Source organism: Marmota monax, unplaced genomic scaffold, assembly GCF_021218885.2.
Source record: "Marmota monax isolate L192 unplaced genomic scaffold, Marmota_monax_Labrador192_F-V1.1 WCK01_AAM20220418_F8-fsc00083, whole genome shotgun sequence".
Classification (NCBI taxonomy): Eukaryota; Metazoa; Chordata; class Mammalia; order Rodentia; family Sciuridae; genus Marmota; species Marmota monax.
Genome location: NW_026692848.1, coordinates 6,949,987 through 6,974,979, shown reverse-complemented (window position 1 = coordinate 6,974,979; position 24,993 = coordinate 6,949,987). Strand labels below are relative to the sequence as shown.

The following is a 24,993-nucleotide window of genomic DNA, read 5'->3' as shown; positions in this document are numbered from 1 at the left end:
GGAGTTCCTTTGTATTTATAGACTCTGTTTTATGTTGTAAATGCTGGTGCAGAAGTCCGAAACAGGACCAGGAAGCGTTTCAGCTTGACATTTGAGTGCGTTTCTGCATATGGGAGTGTGCACCTGCCCTTTAAGGCCTGACCCTGTTTTCTTGTTTAGAGGAGGATCAGTGTACCAAATGGATCAGTTTATTTGTTACTGACAGTGTGTCAAAGCAGGTAACTCTCTTCTCAATGTGAGTGTCCAAAGTCACCATCTGGCTGATCCTTCAGTATTCTGGTGTAAACTGCCATGACGTGCTGCTTGGAGTGTTTGCCACTTCGTCCCTCCATGGAGCCTCCTAGCCTTGCCCTGAAGAAGTCCTCTGTCCGTGCGCGTGTAGTCTGTCACTTTGCCAAGCCGTGAGTCACCTCCGGGCCAGCACTGTCCATGCTCAGGGCGCAGTACTTTTCATGTGTCACTAGGCGATTTGTTCTCAGCCCATCAGAACCACTGCTGTTTCTGAGGGACTTACTGCAACACGTGTGCAACTCAGTGGCCTAATGCCACCTCCCATTTTCACCCCGTCCCTACAGGGAGCTGTGTCACACAACGCCAGGAGGCACTGTTGACACACTCTCTTTGTTCTTTAGTCATCGTCTTCCTCCGTAGCCCTTTTGCATTTTAGAATCGTTGAGATTTTAGAATTGTTTGCATTTTAGAATTGTTGAGAAATGTTTTTATTTTGAGCTGAAATCAACCTCCTGGCATTGCTGACGCAGTCTGTGTGCCCAGCTGCTGCTACACGGTTCCCTTCGCTCCAGGTCCTCCTTCTCTGCCTCCTCAGTTCCCAATTCCCAGGCTCCCTGTGGTTTGTCATTCTCCTTTCAGAGTCAGAGCTGGCTGCTGTGTGGGCCTTGGGAGCAGGCGGCCTTGTGCCCCTGGCTGGTGGGAGACACCAGTGCTGAGGCGGCCAGGCAGACCCTGAACGCCCCACCTCTGCCCCTCTCAGCCTCGTGGTTTGTGGGGGGAGAAGTGAAGGAAGTTGGGGAGAGAGGAAGTACTGCGTTGGGGACGTGATGGAGAGAGTGACTGCACGTGTACTTAGCCAGGACCAGCAGGAAAGAGCAGCGGGGCTGAGGGAGTGGGGAACCCGCAGCAGGCGCAGCATGGCGTGGGAGACAAGGGCGGGGCAGGGGCTGCGGGCCTCCCCACTCTCCCTGAATACCACCAGGCCGGAAAGGTCTGCCTCATTCCAAATGGACTCGTATGTTTATTTTATTTAGTCCCTGAGCCTTCTAGCGGTGTACACCACATACTTCATCACCTTTATCTTTGTTTAGCCCATTAGTAAAAAATGTGAAATGATGGTAGAGAGATTGTAGGCGACCAGGTTGATATTACCACCCATTTATCAGCTCTCAGCCTTACATTAAAAAGCCGCCACCCACTGGGTCCACACAGCCCCCCCCCCCCCCCCCGAGGACTATTCACTAGTCGGATAACATTTGAGAGTTCCGACAGTGTTACTCGCTCTTAGGGCATCTTTGCCATCTCCTAGCATCACTGCTTTCCTTCATGTACTGAAAAGTCCTCCATTTCAGAATTTTATTCCAGAATGCTGCTGCAAAACAGTCTCTTTCTGGGGCCAGGGACCAGGGATTGAACCCTGTGGTATTCAACTACCGAGCCATGTCCCCAGCCCTTTTAAAATTATTTAGAGATAGGGTCTTGCTTGCTACATTGCCCAGGGCCTTGCCAAGTTGCTGATGGTGGATTTGAACTCAGGATCCTCCTGCCTCAGCCTCCGGAACCACTGGGATTACAGGCATGCAGCTTGTTTTGCACCAAACTGCAAAACAGTCTTTAAATTCTTTCATCTTCCTTCTTTAAATTGTCTCCCTCAAGAGTCAGATTGCCTCAAAAATCATCCCTGTGGTGGTTCATGGCAATCACATGAAATCTGGGTACTGTTGGTACAAAGACATGAGAATTCACTATTCAACAGAGCAGTCATTTGAACCTGAACTGGGTGTATCCGTATCTCCCAGTTTCTAGTTTCCTCCTAATAGGCAAAGCAAACAGAATAGGAGCCACTTCACCCCGTGACACCCAGCTGTGGTGGGAGGTGCCCAGCCAGGGTGTTTTGGTTTCAGGAGTAGAGCAGGAGCCCAGTCTCCGCTGCCCTGTTCTCACCAGGCTGAGCACTGCACAGTGTTATGGCCTTATTTTGTATGCACTTTAAAAGCCTGAGATACCCTGGACTATTTCATCCACTTTCCCTCTGTCTGAGATGCCTCTGATGTCTTTTCTGAATTTCTAGGGTGTTTGGCAGGGATCTGGCTAAAACCAGCACTGTAGAAAGAAGGGAAAGTATCATTTGTATAGTTTAATTCATTTTAGAAAGCTAAAGGAGCGATCACACAGCGCTCTCCCTCTACGCTCATACCACTCACCTCCTTACAGACAAGAACATAGATGCCAGAAACTTTGAAAACTCCTAACTCCTGGGACACATAAAACAAGACTGTACCTTTGCATGAAAAACATGAGGATAACAATCACATGAGTCTTACCCAGTGAAAAACTTTGCTAACACAGTCAGAGAGACATTTCTAGATACCGAAAAGATCCAAGTAGGTGCTTAATAAGTGCCTTTTAATAAATCCGCAGCCTTGATATTAAACTGAGACAAGGCTGTAGGGTGAGGAGTACCTGGTCTGTCCCTGTTCACCTTTACTGGAGAGTGGCTGGGCTTTTCACTGGCAACTGCACCTACCAAGTGTTGACTTAATATAGTCCTACTTATGGGAGGCTTTTTCCTGGCTTTAGGAAAGGGAGTCCAAAGACAATTGAAATTCAGTTGTTCAGGCCTTTGTGAGGCTCTGATGGAGGGGTAGGGCCCATCCCTGCCCCCAGAGAGGTGATACCCTAAAGAGGTGAAATCCTACAGCTTTTGGCTATAGGACAGTTTCAAATAGTAGTTGACTATCATGAATATATACTGTGGTGACAAATGCTATGAATTTCCTGGATTCAGTGAGATAGTGACACCTTTACTCTCCTCTTTGGTGGTATGTTGAGTGCTTTGATGCCATTGTGACAGGTCAAGACCTTGAAACCCCCAAACGCTTGGAAATTTGCTTGAAATCTGGAAACACCCAAGGTCACACCTGAAATGCAGGGGCTTGAGGTGGTAAGGGTGTGAATTAGGGCCAGCGTGGCCACACTGTGACATGAGGTGTTGGCGCCCCTCACCTTCCTCACAGGTTTGGTTCTGGGGTAAGAGGCACTATGGCCTGACCCTCCTGTCAGACATGGACAGTAAGGGTGGGATTCATTCATCCTGACCAAAGAAGGAAAAAGGATGTTTTCAATTAAATCTCTGAAGGTATTTTTAGGAAGTGACCCTCCTGAGTGGCAATAGACTTCTGACTCATCCTTACAGACACCATATCTTTGTATAGATGTGGAAGGATCCAGAAAGAGGGAGTATAGGCAGCTGGTCTGAATCCACTTTGGTGACTGACTGGCAGAGGCAAAGCAGGATCCAGAGTCTGAAACGTCAGACGCTGATCTCTGGTGAATGCACCTGTGAAACAAAGCGGGGTCACACTGCCCACTTGAAGAGCCAGCTCACCCTACCCTAAGCCGCACCTTCTGGGCGGTCCTGTGTTTCCCCACCAGGAGCATCACCAGGCTCCATGGTCCTGATTTGCAGCGTCCGTCGTCAGCTGGTCCCTCACTGCGCTGAGCTATGACTGGGGCCTGAGTTGTTGGAAAGGGAGGCGATGTCAGCCCGTCGCAAAGCATGTTGCATTCATGCCAGCTTCACACTGTCCTCTGTGAGCCGCACTTCAGGACTGCTTCAACTGAGGCCTTGAAGACAGTGTTGCTGGTGGAGGCTGAACACATTCCTAATGGGACACCACGAGTGGCCTCTCACTTACTGTGCAGAGTCCCTTTGGCCAGGGCCTCCCGGGGAGCACTGGGGAGGATGCAGCAGCCTCACGGCTTACTGCAGACCCAGGCAGGCAGAAGCCATCAGACACAGGCAGGCTGTGGTGGCACCAAGCACTCCTCCAGCCAGTCCGCAGTCCCTTGGGACACCTGCTGACCAACCAGCTGACCAGCACATTGCTCCCTCCATTCATCTCAGCGCACGTGGGAGGTTTACACAGCAGGAGCGCGCTGGACTCCCTCCAGCCTTGAGCAGGAGCCAGGGGCCTCAGGCTGCAGAGGTCTCACTGGTCGCTGCTTTTGCTTGTGATGGGGCACCTGTGGGTGTTGGGGTAGGGCGGGGGTGTGTTTGGGGGACATAGGTCACCAACTTAATGAATGGGAGGATGGCACATTTTCAGCATCCCCTGGTAAGTCCTGCAGGTTTTTGAGCAGTGGTGATGTGGACGCAGCCTCCCCGCCCTTCACGGCTGCCTTGATGCAGCAGGACTCTTCACGTGCCTCTCTGTGCCCCGGCAGTGACCCAGGAAGTAGGCGCCACTCCCACTGTACGAATGGTAGGTGGGCTGTGAGAGGCAGGGAGGCTTGCTGGAGGCTTGCAGTGACCCCAGCAAGGCAAATCACTGGGAGATGTAACTGGAATATCATGGGCACTGCAAAGGGTCCCTCTGACTGCCTCACTCTGGTCCTCAGTGGAGGATGGCCCTAAAATCCAGGGGCAGGCCTGCCACGGCACTCAGACAGGAGTGCACACACCTGAGCGCCTCACAGGTCTCACCCACCTAGGGGAAGCATCCCTGGGGGCTCACCTGCGGGTCCTTGTGCAGGGGAGCTACTGTGCTGGGCGCACACAGGGAGTCAGCAAGCGTGGGTCTCCCCCAAGTAGGTCGGGATGAGCTCCTTTCTTCATCTGTGAAGTCACTTGTGTGAATAATCACCAGGCTCCGCCCATATTGTCTTGTAGGCAGAAAGCGCTCTAGACCTCGCTTGTAACTCGGTTCCTCTAGGTCAGTGGTGCTTGGAAAGTGCTTAGTGACTCGATGAGCAAATATCTGAAGTGTGACTCTGAATAGGCTGAGCCTTTGGTGGGATGTTTGGCCAGCTCTGGTGTGGACCAGTTCATCTCTTCTGCAACCACAGCAAAACAGTAGGTCCTTTACATGGGAAAGACGTCTGTTTCATTCATGCTCCTAAGTGCCTGTCAATTCAATCGCCATTGGCATCTCAGCGTAGAAGGACGTACATGTTTCAGTTGTTCCCCTTCTGAAATGTCACTGCTTCATGTTCCCCTGGCGTGTCTGTCCTCTGTTGGCTGATTGGTCTGCAGAAGTCCTCCCCATTGGCCAGCACTCCCAGACCACTCAGTTTGCTGAAGAGCAGAACCTTTTAGTGGTGTAAATTGGTATCCAGTTGGGAGCCAAGATGGAAGACAGAAGCCCAGAATGTTCTGGTCCATGGGAGCTGCTCTATGGAGCACCAGGCTCCTTGGCTGCTAGGAAGGGGTAAGGTATATCTTCATAATGACCCTGCTCTTTCTTGCTAACAGTGAGGCCATTTCCCAGATCACTAAAGAATGCCCAGGCTTTTGTTGTTTTTTTCATGTTCGATTTCTTTTTTGTGGGGAGCCAGGGGGGACTGGGGACTGGGGATTGAACTCGGGGGCACTCTGCCACTAAGCCACATCCCCAGCCCTATTTTGTATTTTATTTAAAGACAGGGTCTCACTGAGTTGCTTAGCACCTCCCTGTTGCTGAGGCTGGGTTTGAACTCATGATTCTCCCTCTGGAACCACTGGGATTATAGGCGTGCCCAGCGCATGTTCAGTTTCAAGATCAGCTTTTTCTAGGAGTTGGGCAGCTCCTTAAGATTCACACAGTGGACTCCATTTCAGCAAGACAGAAAACCAGAGCTGCCTTCTGGAAGACCTTTGCTGTTTAGGGATGTGTCTGCTAGTCCCCACATCCTGCCATCTCTGTCCTCAGAGAGGCTCTCTGTCACTGTTGGCATAGCCACCTAAGTGATCTGTGTGCCTGCAGGTGCCGCCTCACCCCAAGCTTCCTGGCAACCCTCTGCTGTGAGCATGACCCCTGCCAGGGCAGAGGCAGAATGGGAGGCAGAGCAGTCAGTGTAAACACACACCACAGGTGACCCAGACAAACACTTTAATTTTTTTTTTTTTTTTGGAGGCATAATTTAGTCATCTTACCTAAAGCACTTTTCACTGTCTCTGGCAATCAAAGGTTACAAAAGACTCAGCTCAGCACCAGAGGATGACAGGGGGACTCACCCCTCTGTCCCCAGCCCTGCTCCCCCCTGCAGCCTCCAAGACCCTTTGCATTGTCACAGAGGCAGGCCCACACGCAACTGCACAGCCACTCTCTCCCTCCCTGTCTCTCAAAACCACACACACACACACACACACACACACACACACACGCGCGCACGCGCGCGCGCTAGAGAGTGAAAAGAAAACCAAACCCACTAAATCACACGGGGAAAAAAGGATTTAAGAGCATCATCTTCCCCCTCTGCCTCCGAGACCGAGCTCCGTGTCTGGGGAGGCCTTGATGTGTGCTCGTGCCGGCAGGGGCTCACCCAGCCTCCATCATCATGTCCCACTAAGAAGGCTGTGCAGAGGCCACCAGTTCCCCAAGGTTCCCTTTGGAGGTGACACATCCCTGAGTTAGTCACTCTGCTTCTGTTTGTTGTCGATGTTGCCATAGGCAGAGCCCTTGTCGATTTCTGTCACACCAATCATCCATCGAACTCCCATGGAAGCTGCAGAGACAGGGCAGGAGCAGAGATTAGCAGGAGGACAGACTGCAGGGAAGTTTGCCTCGCGAGAACCTGCGGAAGGCAGGTGGGTGCAAATCCCAAGCATCAGTGAGAGCTGGCAGATTTAAGGTGCCTTTTCATGACCCCAGCTTTAGAGTCAATCTAAGATGTCAGTCTACGTGACACTGAAGGGAACCGAGTAGGGCTGCTCGGTTGGGTTTTCATTCTTGTGTACTGGAAGTGAACAGCTGTTTGTGGGGCCCACAGAATTCTCAGCTTTCCATGCTGATCCCCATGGCAGAGAGGGTTCTTTTGCCAAGGCAGGGTAGGAGCTCACGGGACCTCAGCAAAGGAGCCTGGAAAATGCAGGGCTCCAACATCTGAAGCACCCAAGTGCAGCATGCCTGGGCGAGTATTGGAGCGGTGAGTGACGCCCCTGCCCTGGCTGAGAGCCTTCACACCTGTGGGTGGGAACTGTAACGACCTCTGCAGGACCCAGGCCCGAGCCCAGTTAGCCACCAGGAGGCTGGCAAACAGGGCTGCTGCTCAGAAGTGGCCGTTAAGTTGTTCCCTCTGGAGAGGGCAGACTTCCAGAGGTCCTTGGTACAAGGACCACACCTCGGTCACCTTGATGTGCCCCCCATCACAGGGCCAGGCAAACACTGTGTGTGATCATCATTCATGAACCAACAGGGGAGTGAACAGAGTCTCCCAGAGCAGTGGCACCAAGCTCTGTAGACTTCCTCAGCCATGGATGGGGCAGAGGCCACAGCCCTCTTGGGGTGGGACACGTATCCCATAGGTCATTTAGAAGTGAGGAGACTTCTGCTTGAGGCCACCTCTCGAGAAGCTGAGACTCGAACCCTGGCCTGGTCCTAGAACTCACATAGAATTACTCAATGCTACTGTAAAGTAGAAAGGGGGAGCACAACACGGTCTCTGCTCAGAGGCCTGTGAGGAGGAGAGGAGCAACACAGTGCCCCCCAGGGCGTGGCCTGTGGATTGGCAGCCGCAGTGCCTCGAGGGCAGTGTGCAGCCTCACAGGCCCCTCAGCCTGGCTCCACCCTCCCACTGCCAGGTGCTGTCGCCCCAGCAGAGCAGCACCACTGCCTCCACTTGGAAGCCTCTTGCTCTCCACTTACCCATGCAGAAGACGAGGATGAAGGTGGCCAGCGTCACAGAAGAGCCACTGCTGACCATGCTGACCAGGAACTGGAAGAAAGGGTAAAGCAACAGCGAGGCCCAGAACAGCCAGTTGAGCAGGGCCCAGGGCCGCCGCGGGGGGACCCGGGGGGTCTCTGGGAAGACACCTGTCCTGTAGTACTCCTCCTGAAAAGCATCCTGGGGATAGAGGAAGGGACCCTCTGATACAGCACTGGACTCGGCTGAGCTGGCCTGCCCAGACCCACCCAGGACGCACACCACACTGACATTCTGGCCTCTCCACACAGGACCTGCAGACTCCACATGCAGTCCACCAGCACCAACACCCTGTCTGTGCCCTGCAGCTTCCCAGGGGCTGGGACTTGAAGACCACACAGATGACAGAGGGCCTTGAAGCCTGTAGGTGCCACTCACAGGAGGTGATGGAACACAGGTGTACTTCTTCCGTGAGAGCAAATTAGGGATTGCCCCTTCTCAGTTATGTCTTGGGAAGAAAAAGATAGTGGAAGCTAAGGTCCTGCTCAGAGGAAGGAAGGACAAGTCAGGAGCCCAGCAGCTGACCACAGATGGCAAGGAGGAGGGGCTCCTGCAGGTCTGAACAGCCATGGCAAAGCCACCCTCAGGGACTATATCCTGCTTATGCTGGTGATGTTCTGGATTAGGCAGGCAACCAGATTGTTGACCCAGAAGCACTTTAGACTGCATCCATTGCCAAAGATAACTGCAGCATCTTACAGGAATATTCTGCCCCAGGGCCACAGCCAGGAACCAGCAAGGGCTGTGGGGCCTACCTCGTCCTGGCCACTACACCCATAGACGGCTTCATTCTCTCTGTGAAGCCCCTTAAAGACATTTCACTTGTTTTCCCCTCACCTTCTCCTGGTAGAGCTTGTGGAGCCAGGCCGAGCACTTGTCCTCGTCTTCGGGGATGTCTTCCATTGGAATCCGCCTGCAAGGGCAGAGAGCAGCCAGTGGTGGGAGGCCACACCCGGTGCCAGCAGCACTTTCAGCATAACAGTGCCTGCTCTCGGGGCTTTCATTCAGGTGGCCTACACAGTGTGGAAGCAAAAAGGAGTACTTCCATGGAAGCCAAAGTGTCGTCGTGGCCCAAGCAGGATGGAGCAAGGACCTGATTTGATGACACAAAGATGGTGAGACGCGGGGACACCTGCCCTTTTCTCTTTTCCCTCCTGCCTAACAGGAAGGCTCCCCGAATCTGACACTTGCCTTAGTCTCCATGAAAGATGATCCAACACATACAGAATCTACATGTAGGAGATAATACGCCAGTCATTTTTTCAGCCAAGTAACGACTTCACGGCAACGGCCAGATACCTCCCATCAAGTGATCTGACCTGGTAGCACCAAGGCAGGCCCCTGCCAGAGTGTCACTACATGAAAGGACCTGGATGGGAGAAACCAGGGCATCTGCCCCTCTGGACTCAGGGATCCCTGTGTCACTTTGCACCCCAGTGTTTACTCACAGGTTCAAGGGTGGCCCTGGAGCCATTGCTAGTAGGGGCATGAGGATCATTCTGCAGACAGCCCATCAAGAACAAGGGGAGATGCCACTTTGCTCTGACTCCTGTTCCATGTCTGTCTGTCCCTTTCTGTCTCTTGCTTGCTCGCTTTCTCTTCTGAGGCTGCTGGCTCTGGTGACTTCAAGGACTGAATTTACACTTGCTTTTGTCCTTGAGAAAGGACAAAAGGCTCGTTTCACTTCTCACTGCTCAGGAATATCTTAGGAAGAAGAGACACTTCAGAACTTCTTTGCCAAGGTGTAGCTGTTCAGAGAATGGAGGCTGGGATTTCACCTCATAAGAGATGACGGGAGCCACCGCTGTTAGAGTAAGGGCTTCCTTCTCAGGCAGAATTCTACAGAGGTAAGCTTTTAACATAATTAAGACTTACCCTGCAAGTTTCTCTGGAAATATTCTTTCCCCTTTCCTGTCCCTACATCTCTTTCCATGGATACACCATTTCTTTCTTTGCTCTTCTGATCTGCCCTCGTTTGCAGATCAGATCTTTCAGTGTGGTTCATGAGGAGGTTAGAGATGCTGCCTGCAAACTATTTCTTTACTTGCACCAAGGAGCTCGGATGGTTCTGCTCTTTTCAGTAATGTCCTTGGCACTGTTTTCATGCTTCACACTGAGGTGCGGTGTACCTCAGAGCAAGGCCTCAGCCATCCCAACTGGGTCACTACAAGGAGAGAGGTGCATTGAGTAGCCAAAGGAACCTTCCTGGGGGCTGGGGAGATAACTCAGTGGTAGAGTGCCTGCCTTGTATGCATGGGGCTCTGGGTTCGAGTCTCCAGTACATTATAAAATCTCTTGGGAGGCCATGAGTGAACTTGACAACGAGACGGGAGCCAGTTTTGGGGTGTGTGCTCTGATTGCCACATGCTCTGGAGAGTTGCAGTGACCTAGGAAAACAGCCTCATGGGCCTGCATTCCCAGTGGTCCGGCTGGCTACTACGTGGAGCTCCTGCCAAGTGTTGAAGGAACTTGGGAGAGAAAAGCGCATTTTGTCCCTGAAGAAGACCCCCTTAGGGAGGGTGGGGATTCCCAGCCTTCTCTGGCAGCAGCTGAGTGAAAGACAGTGGCCACCCCACCATTTGGAATATCTCAGAATGCTGCTCTCTACTGCCTCTAAGGATCTGGGCTCGATTCCAGGCAGGGAGTGGCTTTGGACTTCAGCGGTCAGCCCACCAGCACATCTCCTCAGGAATGTTCAAACATCATGTTGAGCCTAGTGAGTATGGTCAGCCACTGGCGTTTTGTTGAGCCGTGCTGTAGCTTGGCATCAGTAGAGTCTTGAATGGGAAAATACGTACCACTTGCCTGTGTCTCTGCTGGTGGGCATTTCAGGGGCTACTGGTCAGACTTTGGAGGAGATGACCCACAGCACAGGAGACCAGGCCAACCCCACCAGAGTCAGATTGGAGTTAATGAGTAAGTCACTGACCTAAGGCAAATCACCCTTGCGTTTTACCATCTGCAGCTTCTCTAAATTCTTCCTGCTCACCTTGGTGACATTCTGGAGATTAGACAGTAAGCCCATTGTATTAGTCAATGGACAGGTGAAGAGAATTGGCCTAGGGAGGGTTTTCCCTAGTCATGACTAACTGGAGAGTAACTCATGTGAGGTCTTGCAGGAGTGTTCTGCACCTCTACATCTCCTGGGTGCTGTTACTCGTGTGTATTTGCACAGGGCAGATCCATCTTCCAAGAAAAGGGTCAATAAAACAATTGCTTTACACTCAATATCTAAATGATTGATTATGAAATATGGTCTGCCCTTTCACCAGCCATGGCTCTGGCATGAAAATGAGTTGGTATAAGAGGATCAAGAAGTAGCTGGGAGGGAAAGAGGCTTCCCCAGGTTAGATTGTTCCAAATAGTAGAAAGTGACTCGAGTTCATAACATAAATATAGACTATAAATGAGTTCAGGGTAAAACAGACTGAATGCAAGATGTTAACCAGATGTCCCTAGAAGAAGGTCTCTCGGTCATTTGTGACTTATTTACTTAGCAACGAGCTTTCTCTTTTCTGAAAAGGAAAGAGGCAGCTTACCTGACATAGCAATCGGCATGATATTTCTTTCCATTTAGGACTCCCAGCAGTGTTGGGTTTTCATTATTTCTGAAATTGAGTGTACAGTCATATACAGCTGGGACTATAAAAATAAGACAAACACAGAGCAGTATATAGCGGGTGGACCCGTTTCTGTTTTGCAGACACACATTCGAAGACATAACATCGCTAACTGGTTGTCTACGAATGGCACAATCAGATTTCCTTGTGCTTTTTCTATGTTGTTCAAATGTTCTACACCAAATATGTAATCAGGAAACCCCATTATAGTATAGTAATAGAAAACAGAGTAATTGCTGAGGTCAGATCAATTTTAAAATCGTAGCAATGCTACAATATTAGATCTAGATGTGTGATAACAATGATTGGCATCTTTCTAATATGCATGACCTGTTGTGCTCACAAATGCCCATATTTACACAAATAGGGGCAGAAGACAAGTTAATGGGAAGCATATTAAACACCTAAGCATGTCTGTTTCCTGGGAGCATTTTTTCCCCTAGAACAACAATGAGACAGCTACAAACCTACCATAAGATACTGACTGGAAGTCCTTCAGGAATTGAATCAGAGTCAGTTACAACATGGCCAAGAAATTATGCATGATGTTAATGGTCCACTCCGTGGTGAGGGACCCTGTCAGCACATTGGACTTAATGTGAAAAGTTGTGGTTGTAGTCCCCAGACTGCCCCTGCTCAGAAAGCTCTGGTTCTCAGGATGGAAGATGGCGAGAATGAACCAGTAAGTGATGGAAATGCCTGGTGGAAACGTGGACTCTTGTGGTGTGTGGGACAGGCATGGACAGTGGAAGGAACAGGGATTTGTGTCAGACTGGACATGAATCCCAGGGCCACCTTTCTCAGTGGGGTGGTGTTTGCTTGGACAGGTGTCTCAGCCCTCCAAGCCTAGTTCTGGAGGATGTAGTCCTTCTGATGCCTTTGTCACTGTGGCTGAAATGACAATCAGGTACTGGCTGCAGGTCCAGCACCTTGTACTCACCACATTATGAGCCTGGCCCTTCATTGAGAACTCTACATGTACCATTGCTATCAAGAAAAGGAATAGAAAATACTAGGAAGCTTCAAAAGTTCTTCATCTAGTTGGGAAAGTGGGGAACCCAGATTTGAAAATGATAAAATCACTATCATGTTTTCTCTACCTGTTGCCTGACCCCCCCTGCAGGTGCTGCAGGCCCACCATCTTTGGCAGGGGGAGAGGGTCCCTCCTGCTGGCCTGCAAGAGTGCCTGGGAGCAGGGCCCCCAAAGTGAACTGCACCACAGAAAACAGCTGGTCCAGCCAGGCACTGAATCACCTGCAATCCCAACATCTCATGAGGGTGAGGCAAGAGGATCGTGAGTTCAAAGCCAGCTTCAGCAACTTAGCAAGTCTCTAAGCAACTTAGCGGGACCCTGATTCTAAATAAAATATAAAAAAGGGCTGGAGATGTGGCTCCGTGGTTAAGCGCCCCTGGGTTCAATCCTTGCCACCAAAAAAGAAAACAGCTTGTCCTCCATATCCTCAGCATCCAGCTAAATCCTGAGGCTGGCCTGGGCAACAGTTCGGGGTCTCTTGCTCTTTGTCTCATGAGGAGGAGAGGAGAGATGAGGACAAGGCCACAGGAAACCAGCAACATGAGGCCCGAAGCCATGAAGTGGCTCTGGTGACAAAGGGCCCAGCCTTGCCCTCCTCTCTCCACAGGATGGACCCCAGCCTTTCCTGGGTGTACCTGGCATGTGACACCCAAGGAAGGTCTGCCCAGCCAACGGAGCTGCCCCCGAGACCCAAAGCTGTGTCGTGGCCCATCCAACCAGAAGGCAGTGAGGCCTCCTTCAGAGCCCAGGGACCAGGGATTCGGGAGCCGGGAAGCCACATGAGTTATCAGGGAAGAGTGTTTTAAACTGCAAAGAAGACTAGAGGTCAGAAACCTGTTGTTGGTTTCCTTGTTTCTTCTACCTAACAATAATTCAAGGCTTGGAACTCACAGGTCAGCTGCCAGACACAGGTGGTTCATCATCTGCAGTGCCAACAGATCGGCAGGAAATACCCCAGACCAACAGGGCTCACTTGGGTCTGTAGCCAGGGGCCCCTGCAGGATCCAGCACATTCCACACAGTCACACGGTAGTGCCACTGCTGAGCAGCAGAGGGCAGTGTTTGCGGGGATGCACTAAGGAGAGGTGCCCAGCAGGTTCTGAATCCCTCAGAGACCCTAATTTAGCCGTCACTCCTGCTGCCAGCCACATGCCAGCTCCAAGGCATCACCAGGGAACGGCACTGCAGATCACAGGCTGTGGACGCCCTGTGCTGGCAGGAGTGGCGGTGCTGCAGAGGCCGCCTCCTTACCTACATCCCTCAAGCACCTCACGGTGATGGCGAAGCCCTTGGTGCGTGGCAGCAGGTGGTGTTTGAGGCTGGGCAACCCCTTGGCTTGGGCCACCTGCATGCTGATCTGGTGTTTCTTCTCTGTGAACCGTGTGCCCTCGCAGTGGATCAGGAACTGGAAGGTAGAGGAGGGACTGTCACACAGGACCCTACGGGTCCACAGTGTTCCATGGTCACACACAATCCTAGATCACACGAGGTTGTCAAGTCACACGTCCTGAGATCATACACAACCCTGCAGTCACACCGCCTTGTGGTCACACACCACCCCAGGTCGCATGCAATTCTGTGTTCACCCATGGATCCGAAGTGACACAGAGTTGTGGCCACAAAAGGACCTGCAGGGATTGGCAAGACGTGCTGCTCCCACGTACAAGATACTTCTCGGGGTAATCCCGGAGGTGCAGCAGGCTCCTGGCGACTGTCTCACGATCTTGCTCCCACTTGCGTGTGCAGAAGATCATTTCCGTGAAGTACCACATCCAGCCAATGATTGGGACGTAAGACAGCTCCTTCTTGGCCAGGACCTTGGAGTTCTGAAACAGGAAGCAGCACAGGGTGTCCATAAAGGAGAAGACGGGGGGGCGGGGATCACCCCTTATGGCTCTTGGAGGTGTTAGTGGGAAAGGAGAAGTGTTCACACGGGAAGCCGCACTGCGTTCCAGAACACCCTGTGGCCAAAGCTGGTGGCCCTGGAGCCCTTCCCACTGTGTCAACGGGAGGTCGAGGCCACTCACTGTTGGGGGGACAGGGAGGGGGGCTGGGTGCGTGCTGCAGGCAAGGCAAGCCAGAGTCGTTACAGATGAGGAAGTGGAGCCCAGAGGGGTTCTCGGGCACAGGCCCTTGGTGGAGCTAAGTCCATCAGACCAGCAGGTGCGCGGGCTCTCTGCCAGCTGCTTGCTGTCATCTCTGGGGCAGTGCCTGAGTGCCCGCACAGACCTTCCTGAGGCGGTGCAGGGTGCGGCAGCCTGGCCCACCAATAGGTTGGCATCCCAGCCACCGAGCCCCAAGGGCTGCCGGGGCTGGCCCCAACCAGCTGTGCCCAGAACCCACAGGCCCTCTCCAGGCTGGGGAGCACCAGGGTTTCCAAGGGTACCAGGGAGGGGACACAGAACAACTGGCCAGGATGCTCCTCCCTCAAGCTGGGGCGGTCTCAGGTCCCAGGGGAGTCAGGCTGAGCTGCTCCTGACGGCTGCCTGGTTGAGCCCTAAACCTGAGCCACCCAGGGCCAACGCGAAGACGCCCCCACACGGTCCTTCCTTCCCCCACTCCCACTTTCTACCTTGTTTAAAAAGCAAACTTGGCCCTCCCTGTGGGGAAGGGGAGCACGAACACATTTTGATGTGCTTTTTGTTTTGGACATGGAAATTCCCTCAAAGAGAACCTAGCCGTGCAACCTGAAGCTGGCTGGCCACCGCCGACTCGGAGGTGAGTGCTGGCAGTGTGGACACTCTCCAGCGGGAGCGATGGCTGCCCTTTGCCCACCCAAGGCCACACACTTTGTATGAGTTCTGTGTGATTCTAAACCCACGGGAATGTCCCGCACTTTACAAACCAAGGCTCAGAGACATGAAGTGACTTGCTTAGCACCACACATCACGTGGCGAATGGCTGGGGAGGCCGAGTGTGTTGGCCAGTCTCCTTCTGAGGCTGAAGTCAGTGGGGCACAGGAGCAGACACGTGGGCCACCTTCCCAGTAGCCGTGCCCTCCTCCTTTTGCACCCAGACTCCCTTCTGTTCTAAGGACCCTTGGCACAGGGTCTGAGTGACAGGAGCCCCGCTCCATCTGTGTGGCTTTGGTCAAGAAACAACTTTTCTGAGCTTCGGGTTTCTCAGCTCTGCCATAAGGAAATGGATACTAATCAATTTCACAGGGTTCCCACAAAGGTCGAGTAGCCCGTTACTTATAAGTGCACCAATAAAAATGTGGGGGAAAGGGCTGGACAGCATATGGAAACCCAGAGAAGCAGAGTCTGGGATTTCCACAAGTAGTGAAGGGTGTGGCCCTTATCATTGTCCCAGGCCTAGCACAGAGCCAGGGTCTCTTCATTCAGCCCATTTTCTAAACCCAATGTTAGCATCACAATGATAAATAAGTCATATTTATCCCAGCATTAACCAATGGGCTCTGTGCTAACAGACTTATGTGACTAACTAATTTATTACTAACAGACTAGAAGTTATGGTCCCCAGAAACAAATTATAAACATCAGGACGCTCTCAGGCCCATCAAGGTTTCTGTGTGTGGGTGGCAACAGCCTTAAGGAATTTCCAAGAAAACATACACTGACTCCAGATTGAGCTTGAAGGTAGACCTGACAGGCTCTTCTGATGAGTTAGTTATGTACAGACCCATCCAGATGCAGCATGTCTTGAAAATCTGAATTTCTTAGGTAGTACAGGGTACTCCACAACCTATGGGGCTGAAGTGTCCTGCCCTGCCATTTTCTACTGGTATAGGGTCACCTCGTCATCATACATTCTACAGCTAAAAGTCTACAAAACTCGTGTGTGTGTATGAGAGGGTATGTGGGGTGGTGAGGGGTGCAGCTCTCCTTCTCATCCCATGAGGCAGCCAAAGTCAGGACCACTACCACCCAGGGACACAACCATCCCATGAGCCCAGAAGGCAGTACCTTGGCCAAGGGGGCCACCAGTACAGAGACCCGTGGTAGTAGAAAGATCCACTCTGCCTCTCATGGATCCAGTGCCTTCCAGGCCTGAGATTGGGTGGCTGCCACCTCACTTGTGCCGTGAAGAATGATCCTCTTGTGTCCCTTCTCGTTACCCTTACTTCAGCATTGCTCTGTGAGTGCTAGTCAAGGTCTCCCCCAGCACGGCAGCCTGCCACGGGCTAGCTTGAAAACCCCCAGTGCCTGTGCTGGATTTAAGGTTCTCGAAAAACCGTCAGCACCTTGCCCAGCCACATTCCTGTGATGCCCCACAACCTCTGACCCTCCGTGGGGACCTGCAGAGAGCCTGGTCAGGGGTGAAGACCACTCAGAGAGATGAAGGCATCGTTAGATAAATCTTTCAAACACAGGACCGTTCCCACAGGTTTATCAGTTTGGCTACCAGTCAGTCATTTGTTTAACCCGTGGTCATTTATTTCTTCTACATATATAAACTGGGGCCTCGTAAGTAGAAATTCAAAAACCAGTGAGACGTTTGTAAAAAGAAAAAAAAAAGCTAGTTGGAATGTTCACACTTCAACACTTTGATGTTTTTCTTGACCATGAACTGGAGAAAGCAGCCAACTGAAGTCTGGTGGAGTCCAGGCGAGAGCCTAGTGGGCAAGGAAGAGCAAAGCGGGCAGTTTCTGTTCTGTCTCTGCCACTGACTCTGCAAGGAAGTTGTTGAGCGGAGCCTCTCTTCAGCAAGGCTCATGCCTGCAGAGGACTGGCTGTGGCCAGGCCAGTCGTGAACTCTCAGTCCCTACCAGAGTCATGCACAGGAAAGAGAGCGGAGCTCAAGATGATGCACCAGGAGAGAGAGAGAGAGAGAGAGACAGTGTGTGTGTGTGTGAGAGAGAGAGAGAGTGAGAATGTGGGTGTGAGTGCGTGTACACCGAAAGGTGAGAGTCTCCATTTGTACAAACTCGAGTGCCACAAATGGGGCCCAGTCTTGCGTACGCTCATTCCTTTCTTTGCTTTCTACATTCTTGATGCCTGGAGGAAAATGCCGTGGACTGTACTCTACCAGAGAATTCTCCAGAGAGTCGCTAAACAAAATGAACTCTGTTTCACAATTAGTCACAGCCCTGGGGGAAATGCGCAAACCACACCTGAAGCAAAAAACGCTCTCTAAGAATTCATTTCTCGTAGACTAGAAATAAGTACGTGTGGTCCCCAAAGCCCAGCCCACCGCCCGCAGCTCTCGGCCTTCGGACAACATCTTCACCTGCAGCCCCCAGTCGACATCCCTCCCCTTGCCAAGCCCAGGTGGTATGTTCACAGCTGGGCAGGTGTGCAGGTGTGCCTGGGGACAGGAGCAGCCTTTGGGGGCCAGTCAGGGAGCGCAGTCCAGCAGGACATTTATCACCACTGACCCTGCTCCAAGGGGTCATGGTGATCAGGACAGAATGGAAGAGAGAGGAGGTCCCTGCACACGGCTCTGGGCTGTCCTTCCTGGATACAGGTCCTCATGCCCCTCTCAGTTCCTATTCCAAACAGCTGGCACAGGGCCTTCCTGGGGTGGCTCTAGGCCTGAGCAGCTGGGAAGACAAGAAGGCATAAGAGGGCAGGTGGCACAACAGGACTCCCAGGGGCAGGTCGTGGGGGCAGTTTGCCCTGTGTGCAGTCCCATCTAAGCAGCAGGCATTTGCCCCACAGTCGCAGGCATGTGGGTGGCAGGCGACAGGGCCCTGAGCCAGCACGGGGGGCAGGGCAGACAGAACTGTGAGCAGCATCCCAGAGCAGACCATGTGGCTGGCACAGTACATTGTGCCCCAGGGGACCAGGCCACCCGGCCAGCGCTGCCGCCAGCCTCCTTTACAACTGGACGCTCGTTAAGACATTGCCAGAGAATTCCAGTCAATGAAAGAGGGGCCTTGCCACGTCTACCGAGGGCAGCCAGAGTCGGCTGGTGTGCCCGGGACCACTCGTCAGCTCACGAGCGGGGGCTCTCCTGAGCTGCCACTCCTCTCCTGGCTGGTAACTCACCTGGTCACCTTATTGTCACTATCCTCTCAGGTTCCTTCTCCGTGCCACACCTGGCCCAGGAGGTGAACGTGAGGGCAGACGCAGCAGCCTGCCCACTCCCTCGGTCCCCACGGGGCCTGCCTGGTGCTGCAGACAGGGTGGACGAATCCCAGCCCAGATGTTCCATAAGAACGGGGTTTCATCCGCACAGGGATCTCGCACAGAACATCTGGGTAAATCCCAGGTAGCAAAAAGCTCTGTCCTCAACTTTATCTGGCTTTTCAAAAATAGGGAAATGGCCACAAAGGGACCAGTGGCGTCCCTCCCTGGGCACCTTTGCTGTCTCCCATGAGCTGGTAGACACTAGGCGTTAGACTAGTGCTAACATAGTGACATTCCTCCCTACACACTGTCCCAGATAGCACTGCCCGCACGCCAGCCTCCCCTTCCATCCCTCCTGTGTCCTCTCTTTGCCACAGTGGGCCCAGCTCCTCCCCCGGACTCCGACAGCACCAAGGTTAACACCCACAACCTCCCGGGGCACTCCTGGGGTGCTCCAGGGCACTGCCCTGTAGGGAACAGGTTGAGTACCAGCCTGGCCACCTGCATCCTGCCGCCCCAGGTGAGCATGTCCTGTTGCCCTCAGATCACGTGGCCTCACAGGAAAGCCATGCACACTGTCCCTTCACCTCCCTTCATACAGCACGGGTCCTTGGCGACACCTTATCTTTCAACCCACAGCACCCAGCACAGTGTCTTCAAGGGCTCACACCCACAGTACACAACTCCTTGGACACATACTGTGAAAATATGTGGCTTGTTGCCATCATTAAGAATCTTATTTAAGGGGGCTAGGGTTGTGGCTCAGACAGGGTGGAGTGCTCACCTGGCATGCATAGGGCACTGGGTTCGAGCCTCAGCACCACATAAAAAAATAAAATAAAGGTATTGTGTCCACCTAAAACTAAAAAATAAATTAAAAAAAAAAAGAAAATTAGTGGCTCAGTGGTAGAGTGCTCACCTGGCATGCAAAGGGCACTGGGTTTGATCCTCAGCACCACATAAAAAAATAAAATAAAGATATTGTGTCCACCTAAAACTAAAAAATAAATTTAAAAAAAAGAAAATTAATTTTTAAAAAAAGAATCTATTTGAAAGGCAGGACCCAGCTTTGTGAGGGACTTGGATGTTCCTTCTACTCAGGAATAGTAATTCTGCACTCCTCTATCTTTTTTACACAAAGAAATACAACAAAGTTTCAATCTGTTTTTGGACTGAACTGCCTCGTTCACCCTGGGTCGTAGTTACTAGGCAGAAAATGGAGGTCTGAGATGTTGGGCTGGCCCCGGTGACTTCCCGGCCTCACGCCCCTGAGTGCTGGCTGGGTACACTCGTCCTCTTCTAACAAACGGCAGACATAGAAGTGATGGGTGTCCCTTCTAAGTTCCAGCTACAAAAGTGCCCTGGCTTCTGTCCTGAGTGCTCGCTCTGGGGGGACTGGTGGCCATGTCCATGCCAAGGCCCACGTGGCAGGGTCAGCGTGACCTGCAATGAGATTGGAGGTGGGCCACAGACACTGGAGGCCCTGGGTGAGACCACCTCCCCGCCACAGCTTGACTGTGGCCTTCTGAGTGACCTTGCTGAGCTGTGCCTGGACTCCTGATCACATGAGCAAAGGTCATTGTCCCGGTGCCTGGGGACGTAAGCTGCTCAGTTTGAGGCTCCTCCTGCTGCCGTGGATAACTCAGGGATATGGCTTCTTTATCCTTAAAGATGTCCCAGGTGGCCTGGAGTGAACCTCCAAGCCACACGTCCCCAGCAGGTGAATACTGAAGACAGCACAGCTACATGTGTGGAGTGCAGGGCTGGCACTGCCCAGAGGCGGACAGTCTGGACCATGACGTGTGCATGTTTTACCAAAGGGAAAGACAAGCTAACGGGGCTGAAGCCTCAAGCCTGTGCCTGACACGCCAGTTTTTCCGGCCTGTGGTGGCAAGCACCGTCAGCTGTCCCCAGGTCATTCTCTTCCCAGGGAAGAGAGAGCCAGTGGGCATCTGAGATCCCATGACAAGGCTTTGGGGACCTGGCCAGAACAGGAGCCGAGTCTCTGGGTCAGGCTGGTGGACTCACCCCTGGCCATACCAGTGGGGCCTTAGGATGTTTTCAAAGGTTGGAGGCTTCTGTTCAGGAGAATTCCATGACTCTCCCCTCAAAACAGACCTAATAACCCCTTGTTCAAGAGTTCTGCAGATTTCATTTTAGTTGGATTCAAACTCGTTTCCTCATGGACCGTTCCACAGGTGAGGAGGAAAAATGCCTGCTCAGGAAAATGCTTCCTTCCTTTCTTAAAAAGCAACCTGCTCACGCTCCAGAGGGGTCTCCTCAGCTCAGACTCCAGAGGGATCTCCTCAGCTCACGCTCCAGAGGGGTCTCCTCAGCTCAGACTCCAGAGGGGTCTCCACAGCTCAGACTCCAGAGGGGTCTCCTCAGCTCAGACTCCAGAGGGGTCACCACAGCTCAGACTCCAGAGGACTCTCCTCAGCTCAGACTCCAGAGGCATCTCCAGAACAATCTCCACAGCTCGGCTCCAGAGGGGTCTCTATAGCTCAGGCTCCAGAGAGATCTCCAGAGTTCAGACTCCAGAGGGCTCTCCTCAGCTCAGACTCCAGAGGGGTCTCCTCAGCTCAGAGTCCAGAAGGATCTCCTCAGCTCAGACTCCAGAAGGATCTCCACAGCTCAGACTCCAGAGGGGTCTCCTCAGCTCAGAGTCCAGAAGGATCTCCTCAGCTCAGACTCCAGAAGGATCTCCACAGCTCAGACTCCAGAGGGGTCTCCTCAGCTCAGAGTCCAGAGGGGTCTCCACAGCTCACGCTCCAGAGGCGTCTCTCAGCTCAGACTCCAGAGCCATCTCCAGAATGATCTCTACAGCTTGGCTCCAGAGAGAATTCCATTACTCAGGAGAATTCTTCTCAGCTCAGATTCCAGAGGCATCTCCAGAACGATCTCCATAGCTCGGCTCCAGAGGGGTCTCCTCAGCTCAGGCTCCAGAGGGGTCTCCTCAGCTCAGAGTCCAGAGGGGTCTCCTCAGCTCAGAGTCCAGAGGGGTCTCTCAGCTCAGACTCCAGAGGCATCTCCAGAACGATCTTCACAGCTCAGCTCCAGAGGGGTCTCCTCAGCTCAAGTTATCAACAAGAGAGTGATGAATGCAGGGTTCGTCTTAAAGGTCATTGAAGACAAAAGATTCTGCAGACCAATACAAGGTGCTGTCCTGTCCAAGGTAGTAGGATTCTGGGAAGAGGCCAGGCCTCTCCTCCAGCACTGTGGGTTGTACTGGGCCACAGCTCCTCTGCCAGGCGGCAAAGCTGCTTTTTACTACATTTGGAGGGGGGCTCCTGGCACCTTCCACCAGCTCCCCATAAGGTCCCTGGTCCCCATCCTCTCGGCCTCCGCATCCTCTCTGCCTCCTCCCTCCCCAGGGCCTACAATCCACCAACACTTGGCCCCACTGGGGCTACAGCACATGCTGTTTCTCTGGTGTTTAGAGAAAATGGGATTCACTTCCTCTCGCTCTCCTCCCGATTCTAAAGAAACTCAGGGGCTCTTTAGTGAGAATCCATGAAACCTGAGGCCCCATTGAGCATCCAGTGAGGTCAGAGGGTGCCTGGGCCAGGCTTTGAGACCCGCCCCGTCACCTCCAGGTGTGTCTCCCAAAACCCTCTACCTCCTAAAACCAGTCACCTACATCTGGCGACCCTCCACCCCTTTTACCCACATTAGCTGTGTGGTTTAATAGTGTTCGAGGAAATCCTCTAGATCTGGTATTCGATTAAGGAATGGAGAGTGAAGATGAGGAGCGCCCTGGGCACAGGCGGGTGGGCGGGTCCTGCACGGAGGAGGGAGAGCCTCCAGATCTTAGAAAAGTACTAACAAGGGTTGAGAGGGAGTCTGCTCTGGGAGTCTGCCTTCCTCTCTGGGCCAGCGTCCCTTCCCAGCCCAGGCTTCCTCTGCCCCGGGTCTCCTTCCCCTCTCCTGGGCCCCTCTCTACCTCTGGGTCCTCTCCCCTCCCCTGGATCCCTCCCTGGCCTGGGTCCCTCTCCATGGGCCATCTCCCCACGTGCACCGTGGGGTTCAGCTTGTACTCACTGTGCTGGCCGGGGTCCCTAAGCCATCTGTTTCCTGAGCTCTTAGCTCCCATGGCTCCATGTCCCACCTGGTGAGGGCTTGATGACTCCCAGCCCTCGGACTGAGCCCTGGTGCACCCCAAGCTAGGGTGGTGCTAGGAGCCTGGTCCCCGGCTGCTGGCCTGTTGTTTAACATCTCTGAAGCAGGTCTCAGGCCCTGGAGCCCGGCTTTCCCTCCACACCTCCCGGGGAGGAGCAGGACTCTGGACGTGGCTCACTAGCTGCTGCCCTTGGGCAAGGTCGGGGCTCTGGGAGTTCATTTATGGAGTGGGACTGATGATGTACAAGGTTGGCCATGGCACAGATGAAGGGCATGGAGCACAGAAGGAGCCCAGGAGGCCTTCTACACTGGCCCAGGCACTCCTGCCATAGACTGCAGGCGTCTTTACGGTTCTGAACAGGAATGCCACCAAAGCCACTGGAAAACCTGGGGTACCACTGCCTAGACGACCTGTGAGCACTGGTCCCAGGGGGTGTTGGCACATCAGGAAGCAGGTTCTGACGGCCATCCCCATGTGCCCCCTCCCAAACACAGGAAGGGTCCCATCTCCAACCAGAGGTCTCCACGACAAACCAGGTCAGGGACTATGACATGTTCAGGGTGCTCTTGCCTCAGAGAGAATGCAAATCACAGAAAGGTAACCAAGACCCCAGGCCAGGAGCTCTGAGGCAGAAGAGGGTGGGGCAGTGGCTCCCCTTAGCCATGATCCGCTTTCTACAGTCTCAGTTACCCAGAGTCAACGGTGGAAAATTCCAGAAATAAACAAGTCAGCAATTTCAAATAACTTTTGTTATAGTATATTACTATAATTATTCAGTTTCATTAGTAGCAGTTGTTAATTTCTTACTGTGAATAATTTATAAATTAAAATCTATCCTAGGTTTGTATTTATAAGAAAAACAGTACACACTGGTGTTCAGAAGAATCTGAACAACGTAGGGCAACCTCAAAATGGCTTGGAACTTATCCCCCAAAGATAAAGGGGGAAACTGTGCTAAAATTGTTGCTTTTGTTTTGAAAACACACACACACTCTCTCTCACACACACACCAAAGAAGCACTGGAGAGTAAATAGGAAAATGAAAGAGAAGCTATCAGCAGGAGGCTCCCTCACCTTCCCAGATAACCCAGCCCCACAAACTCCTCCAGTCCCCTGTCCTCCGTGGTCTCCATGGGCTGCCAAGGACAAGGGTGACATGCACAGTCCCTGCTGTCTGCAAGGCATGGTTCCCAGGTGCAAAGCCCTGGCAGAGCCCTTCCCGCCCAGGCCCACGGGCGGACGCTGCGCTTCCCACTGCGACTCTCCAGTGCCGCTGGAGATTCAGGGATGTGACATGACCGGCTTAACCATGACACACCTTCGTGCATTAAAGATGACAAAGGTCAATGGGGGAGACCCAGTTCCAAAGGTATGTGAGCTGCATGCAAGAAGAAATCAAACCAAATCGAGAAAAACAGAATTTAATAATATTTTCGAATTGTGCCATTCAAACTTGCTCACGTGGGAGCTCAATGTTCTTAAGCCTGCGATGATGGAAATTCAGAGATGAATTCCGTGAGCCACACAGGCAGGCGGGCAGGGTAATTAAGAATGTGGATGGGAGTCAAACTGGACAAGTTCAAATCCAAATCCAATTACAGCTGTGTGACCCTGAGCAGAATATTTAAGCTCTCTCTCACTTAAAAAGGGAGGTGGCATATGTCACCCACTGGCATATCACCCACTCTGCTTCTATAAAGATGGAATGAACTATTAAAATGCCTGGCCTACAGCAATGATGAGGATCCCCCCTTATTGCTCATAAGATGTTAATCCTGATCCCAGCAAGAATGAAAAGCAGCTTTTAAAGAACATTTCATCCGGCAAAAACTCTATGGATTCTTCGGCAAACTCTGGAGGAGAGCAAAGAGGCAGGTTATGCTAGTGTCGTTTGAGAAACGCATGAGCAGGCAGCCGCACCCCGCTTACCCCTAAGATCCCGAAGCGCTCCGCCAGGCTCCAGCCGCAGAGGAAGTCGATTTCAAATTTGTGGTTGAGGACGACGATGGCGTTCTCCGTGCCATACTTGGAGAAGGCCCTCGGGTCCGTGTAGATGGTGCACTCTGTGCCCGACCACCACTCCAGCAACATCACCAGCTCTGGAACAAACCACAGTGACAGGACACTTATTTGCCATCCTGTGATCTCTGGTGGGTCCCTCTGGCCAGGCTCTGCCCTCCCCACTGGGAAAGGAAGAACTTTTAGGCGTCAAGTCCGGGATCCTCTCAGCCTAGACCCAGTCCGTAGGAGGGTTTAGAAGGAAGCATGAGGGAC

The 24,993-nt window shown here is 52.6% G+C and overlaps 1 protein-coding gene and 1 long non-coding RNA gene across 5 annotated transcripts in view; one reads left to right on the top strand and one right to left on the bottom strand.

Moving 5' to 3' along the window:
• Positions 1-6,580: 6,580 nt before the first annotated feature.
• The window catches only part of Agpat4 (1-acylglycerol-3-phosphate O-acyltransferase 4), a 104,447-nt gene continuing 86,034 nt past the window's right edge, over positions 6,581-24,993 (bottom strand). For all 3 annotated transcript variants that reach the window (XM_046449377.2, XM_058580954.1, XM_058580955.1), the window contains exons 3-9: positions 24,649-24,818; positions 14,232-14,393; positions 13,819-13,972; positions 11,454-11,556; positions 8,752-8,827; positions 7,857-8,055; positions 6,581-6,717 (exon numbers count right to left, since the gene is read on the bottom strand). In XM_046449377.2, the coding sequence (XP_046305333.1) occupies positions 6,623-6,717; positions 7,857-8,055; positions 8,752-8,827; positions 11,454-11,556; positions 13,819-13,972; positions 14,232-14,393; positions 24,649-24,818 (959 nt within the window). In that variant the 3' untranslated portion in view covers positions 6,581-6,622. The remainder of the gene's footprint in view (positions 6,718-7,856; positions 8,056-8,751; positions 8,828-11,453; positions 11,557-13,818; positions 13,973-14,231; positions 14,394-24,648; positions 24,819-24,993) is intronic.
• LOC124095939 (uncharacterized) lies at positions 7,800-11,472 on the top strand. Of its 2 annotated transcripts, none has more exons than XR_006852712.2 (3): positions 7,800-7,938; positions 8,166-8,277; positions 8,923-11,472. It is a non-coding gene; the product is annotated as an uncharacterized LOC124095939 (long non-coding RNA). The 2 variants fall into 2 exon arrangements; XR_009227233.1 differs by having other exon boundaries at positions 8,166-8,297.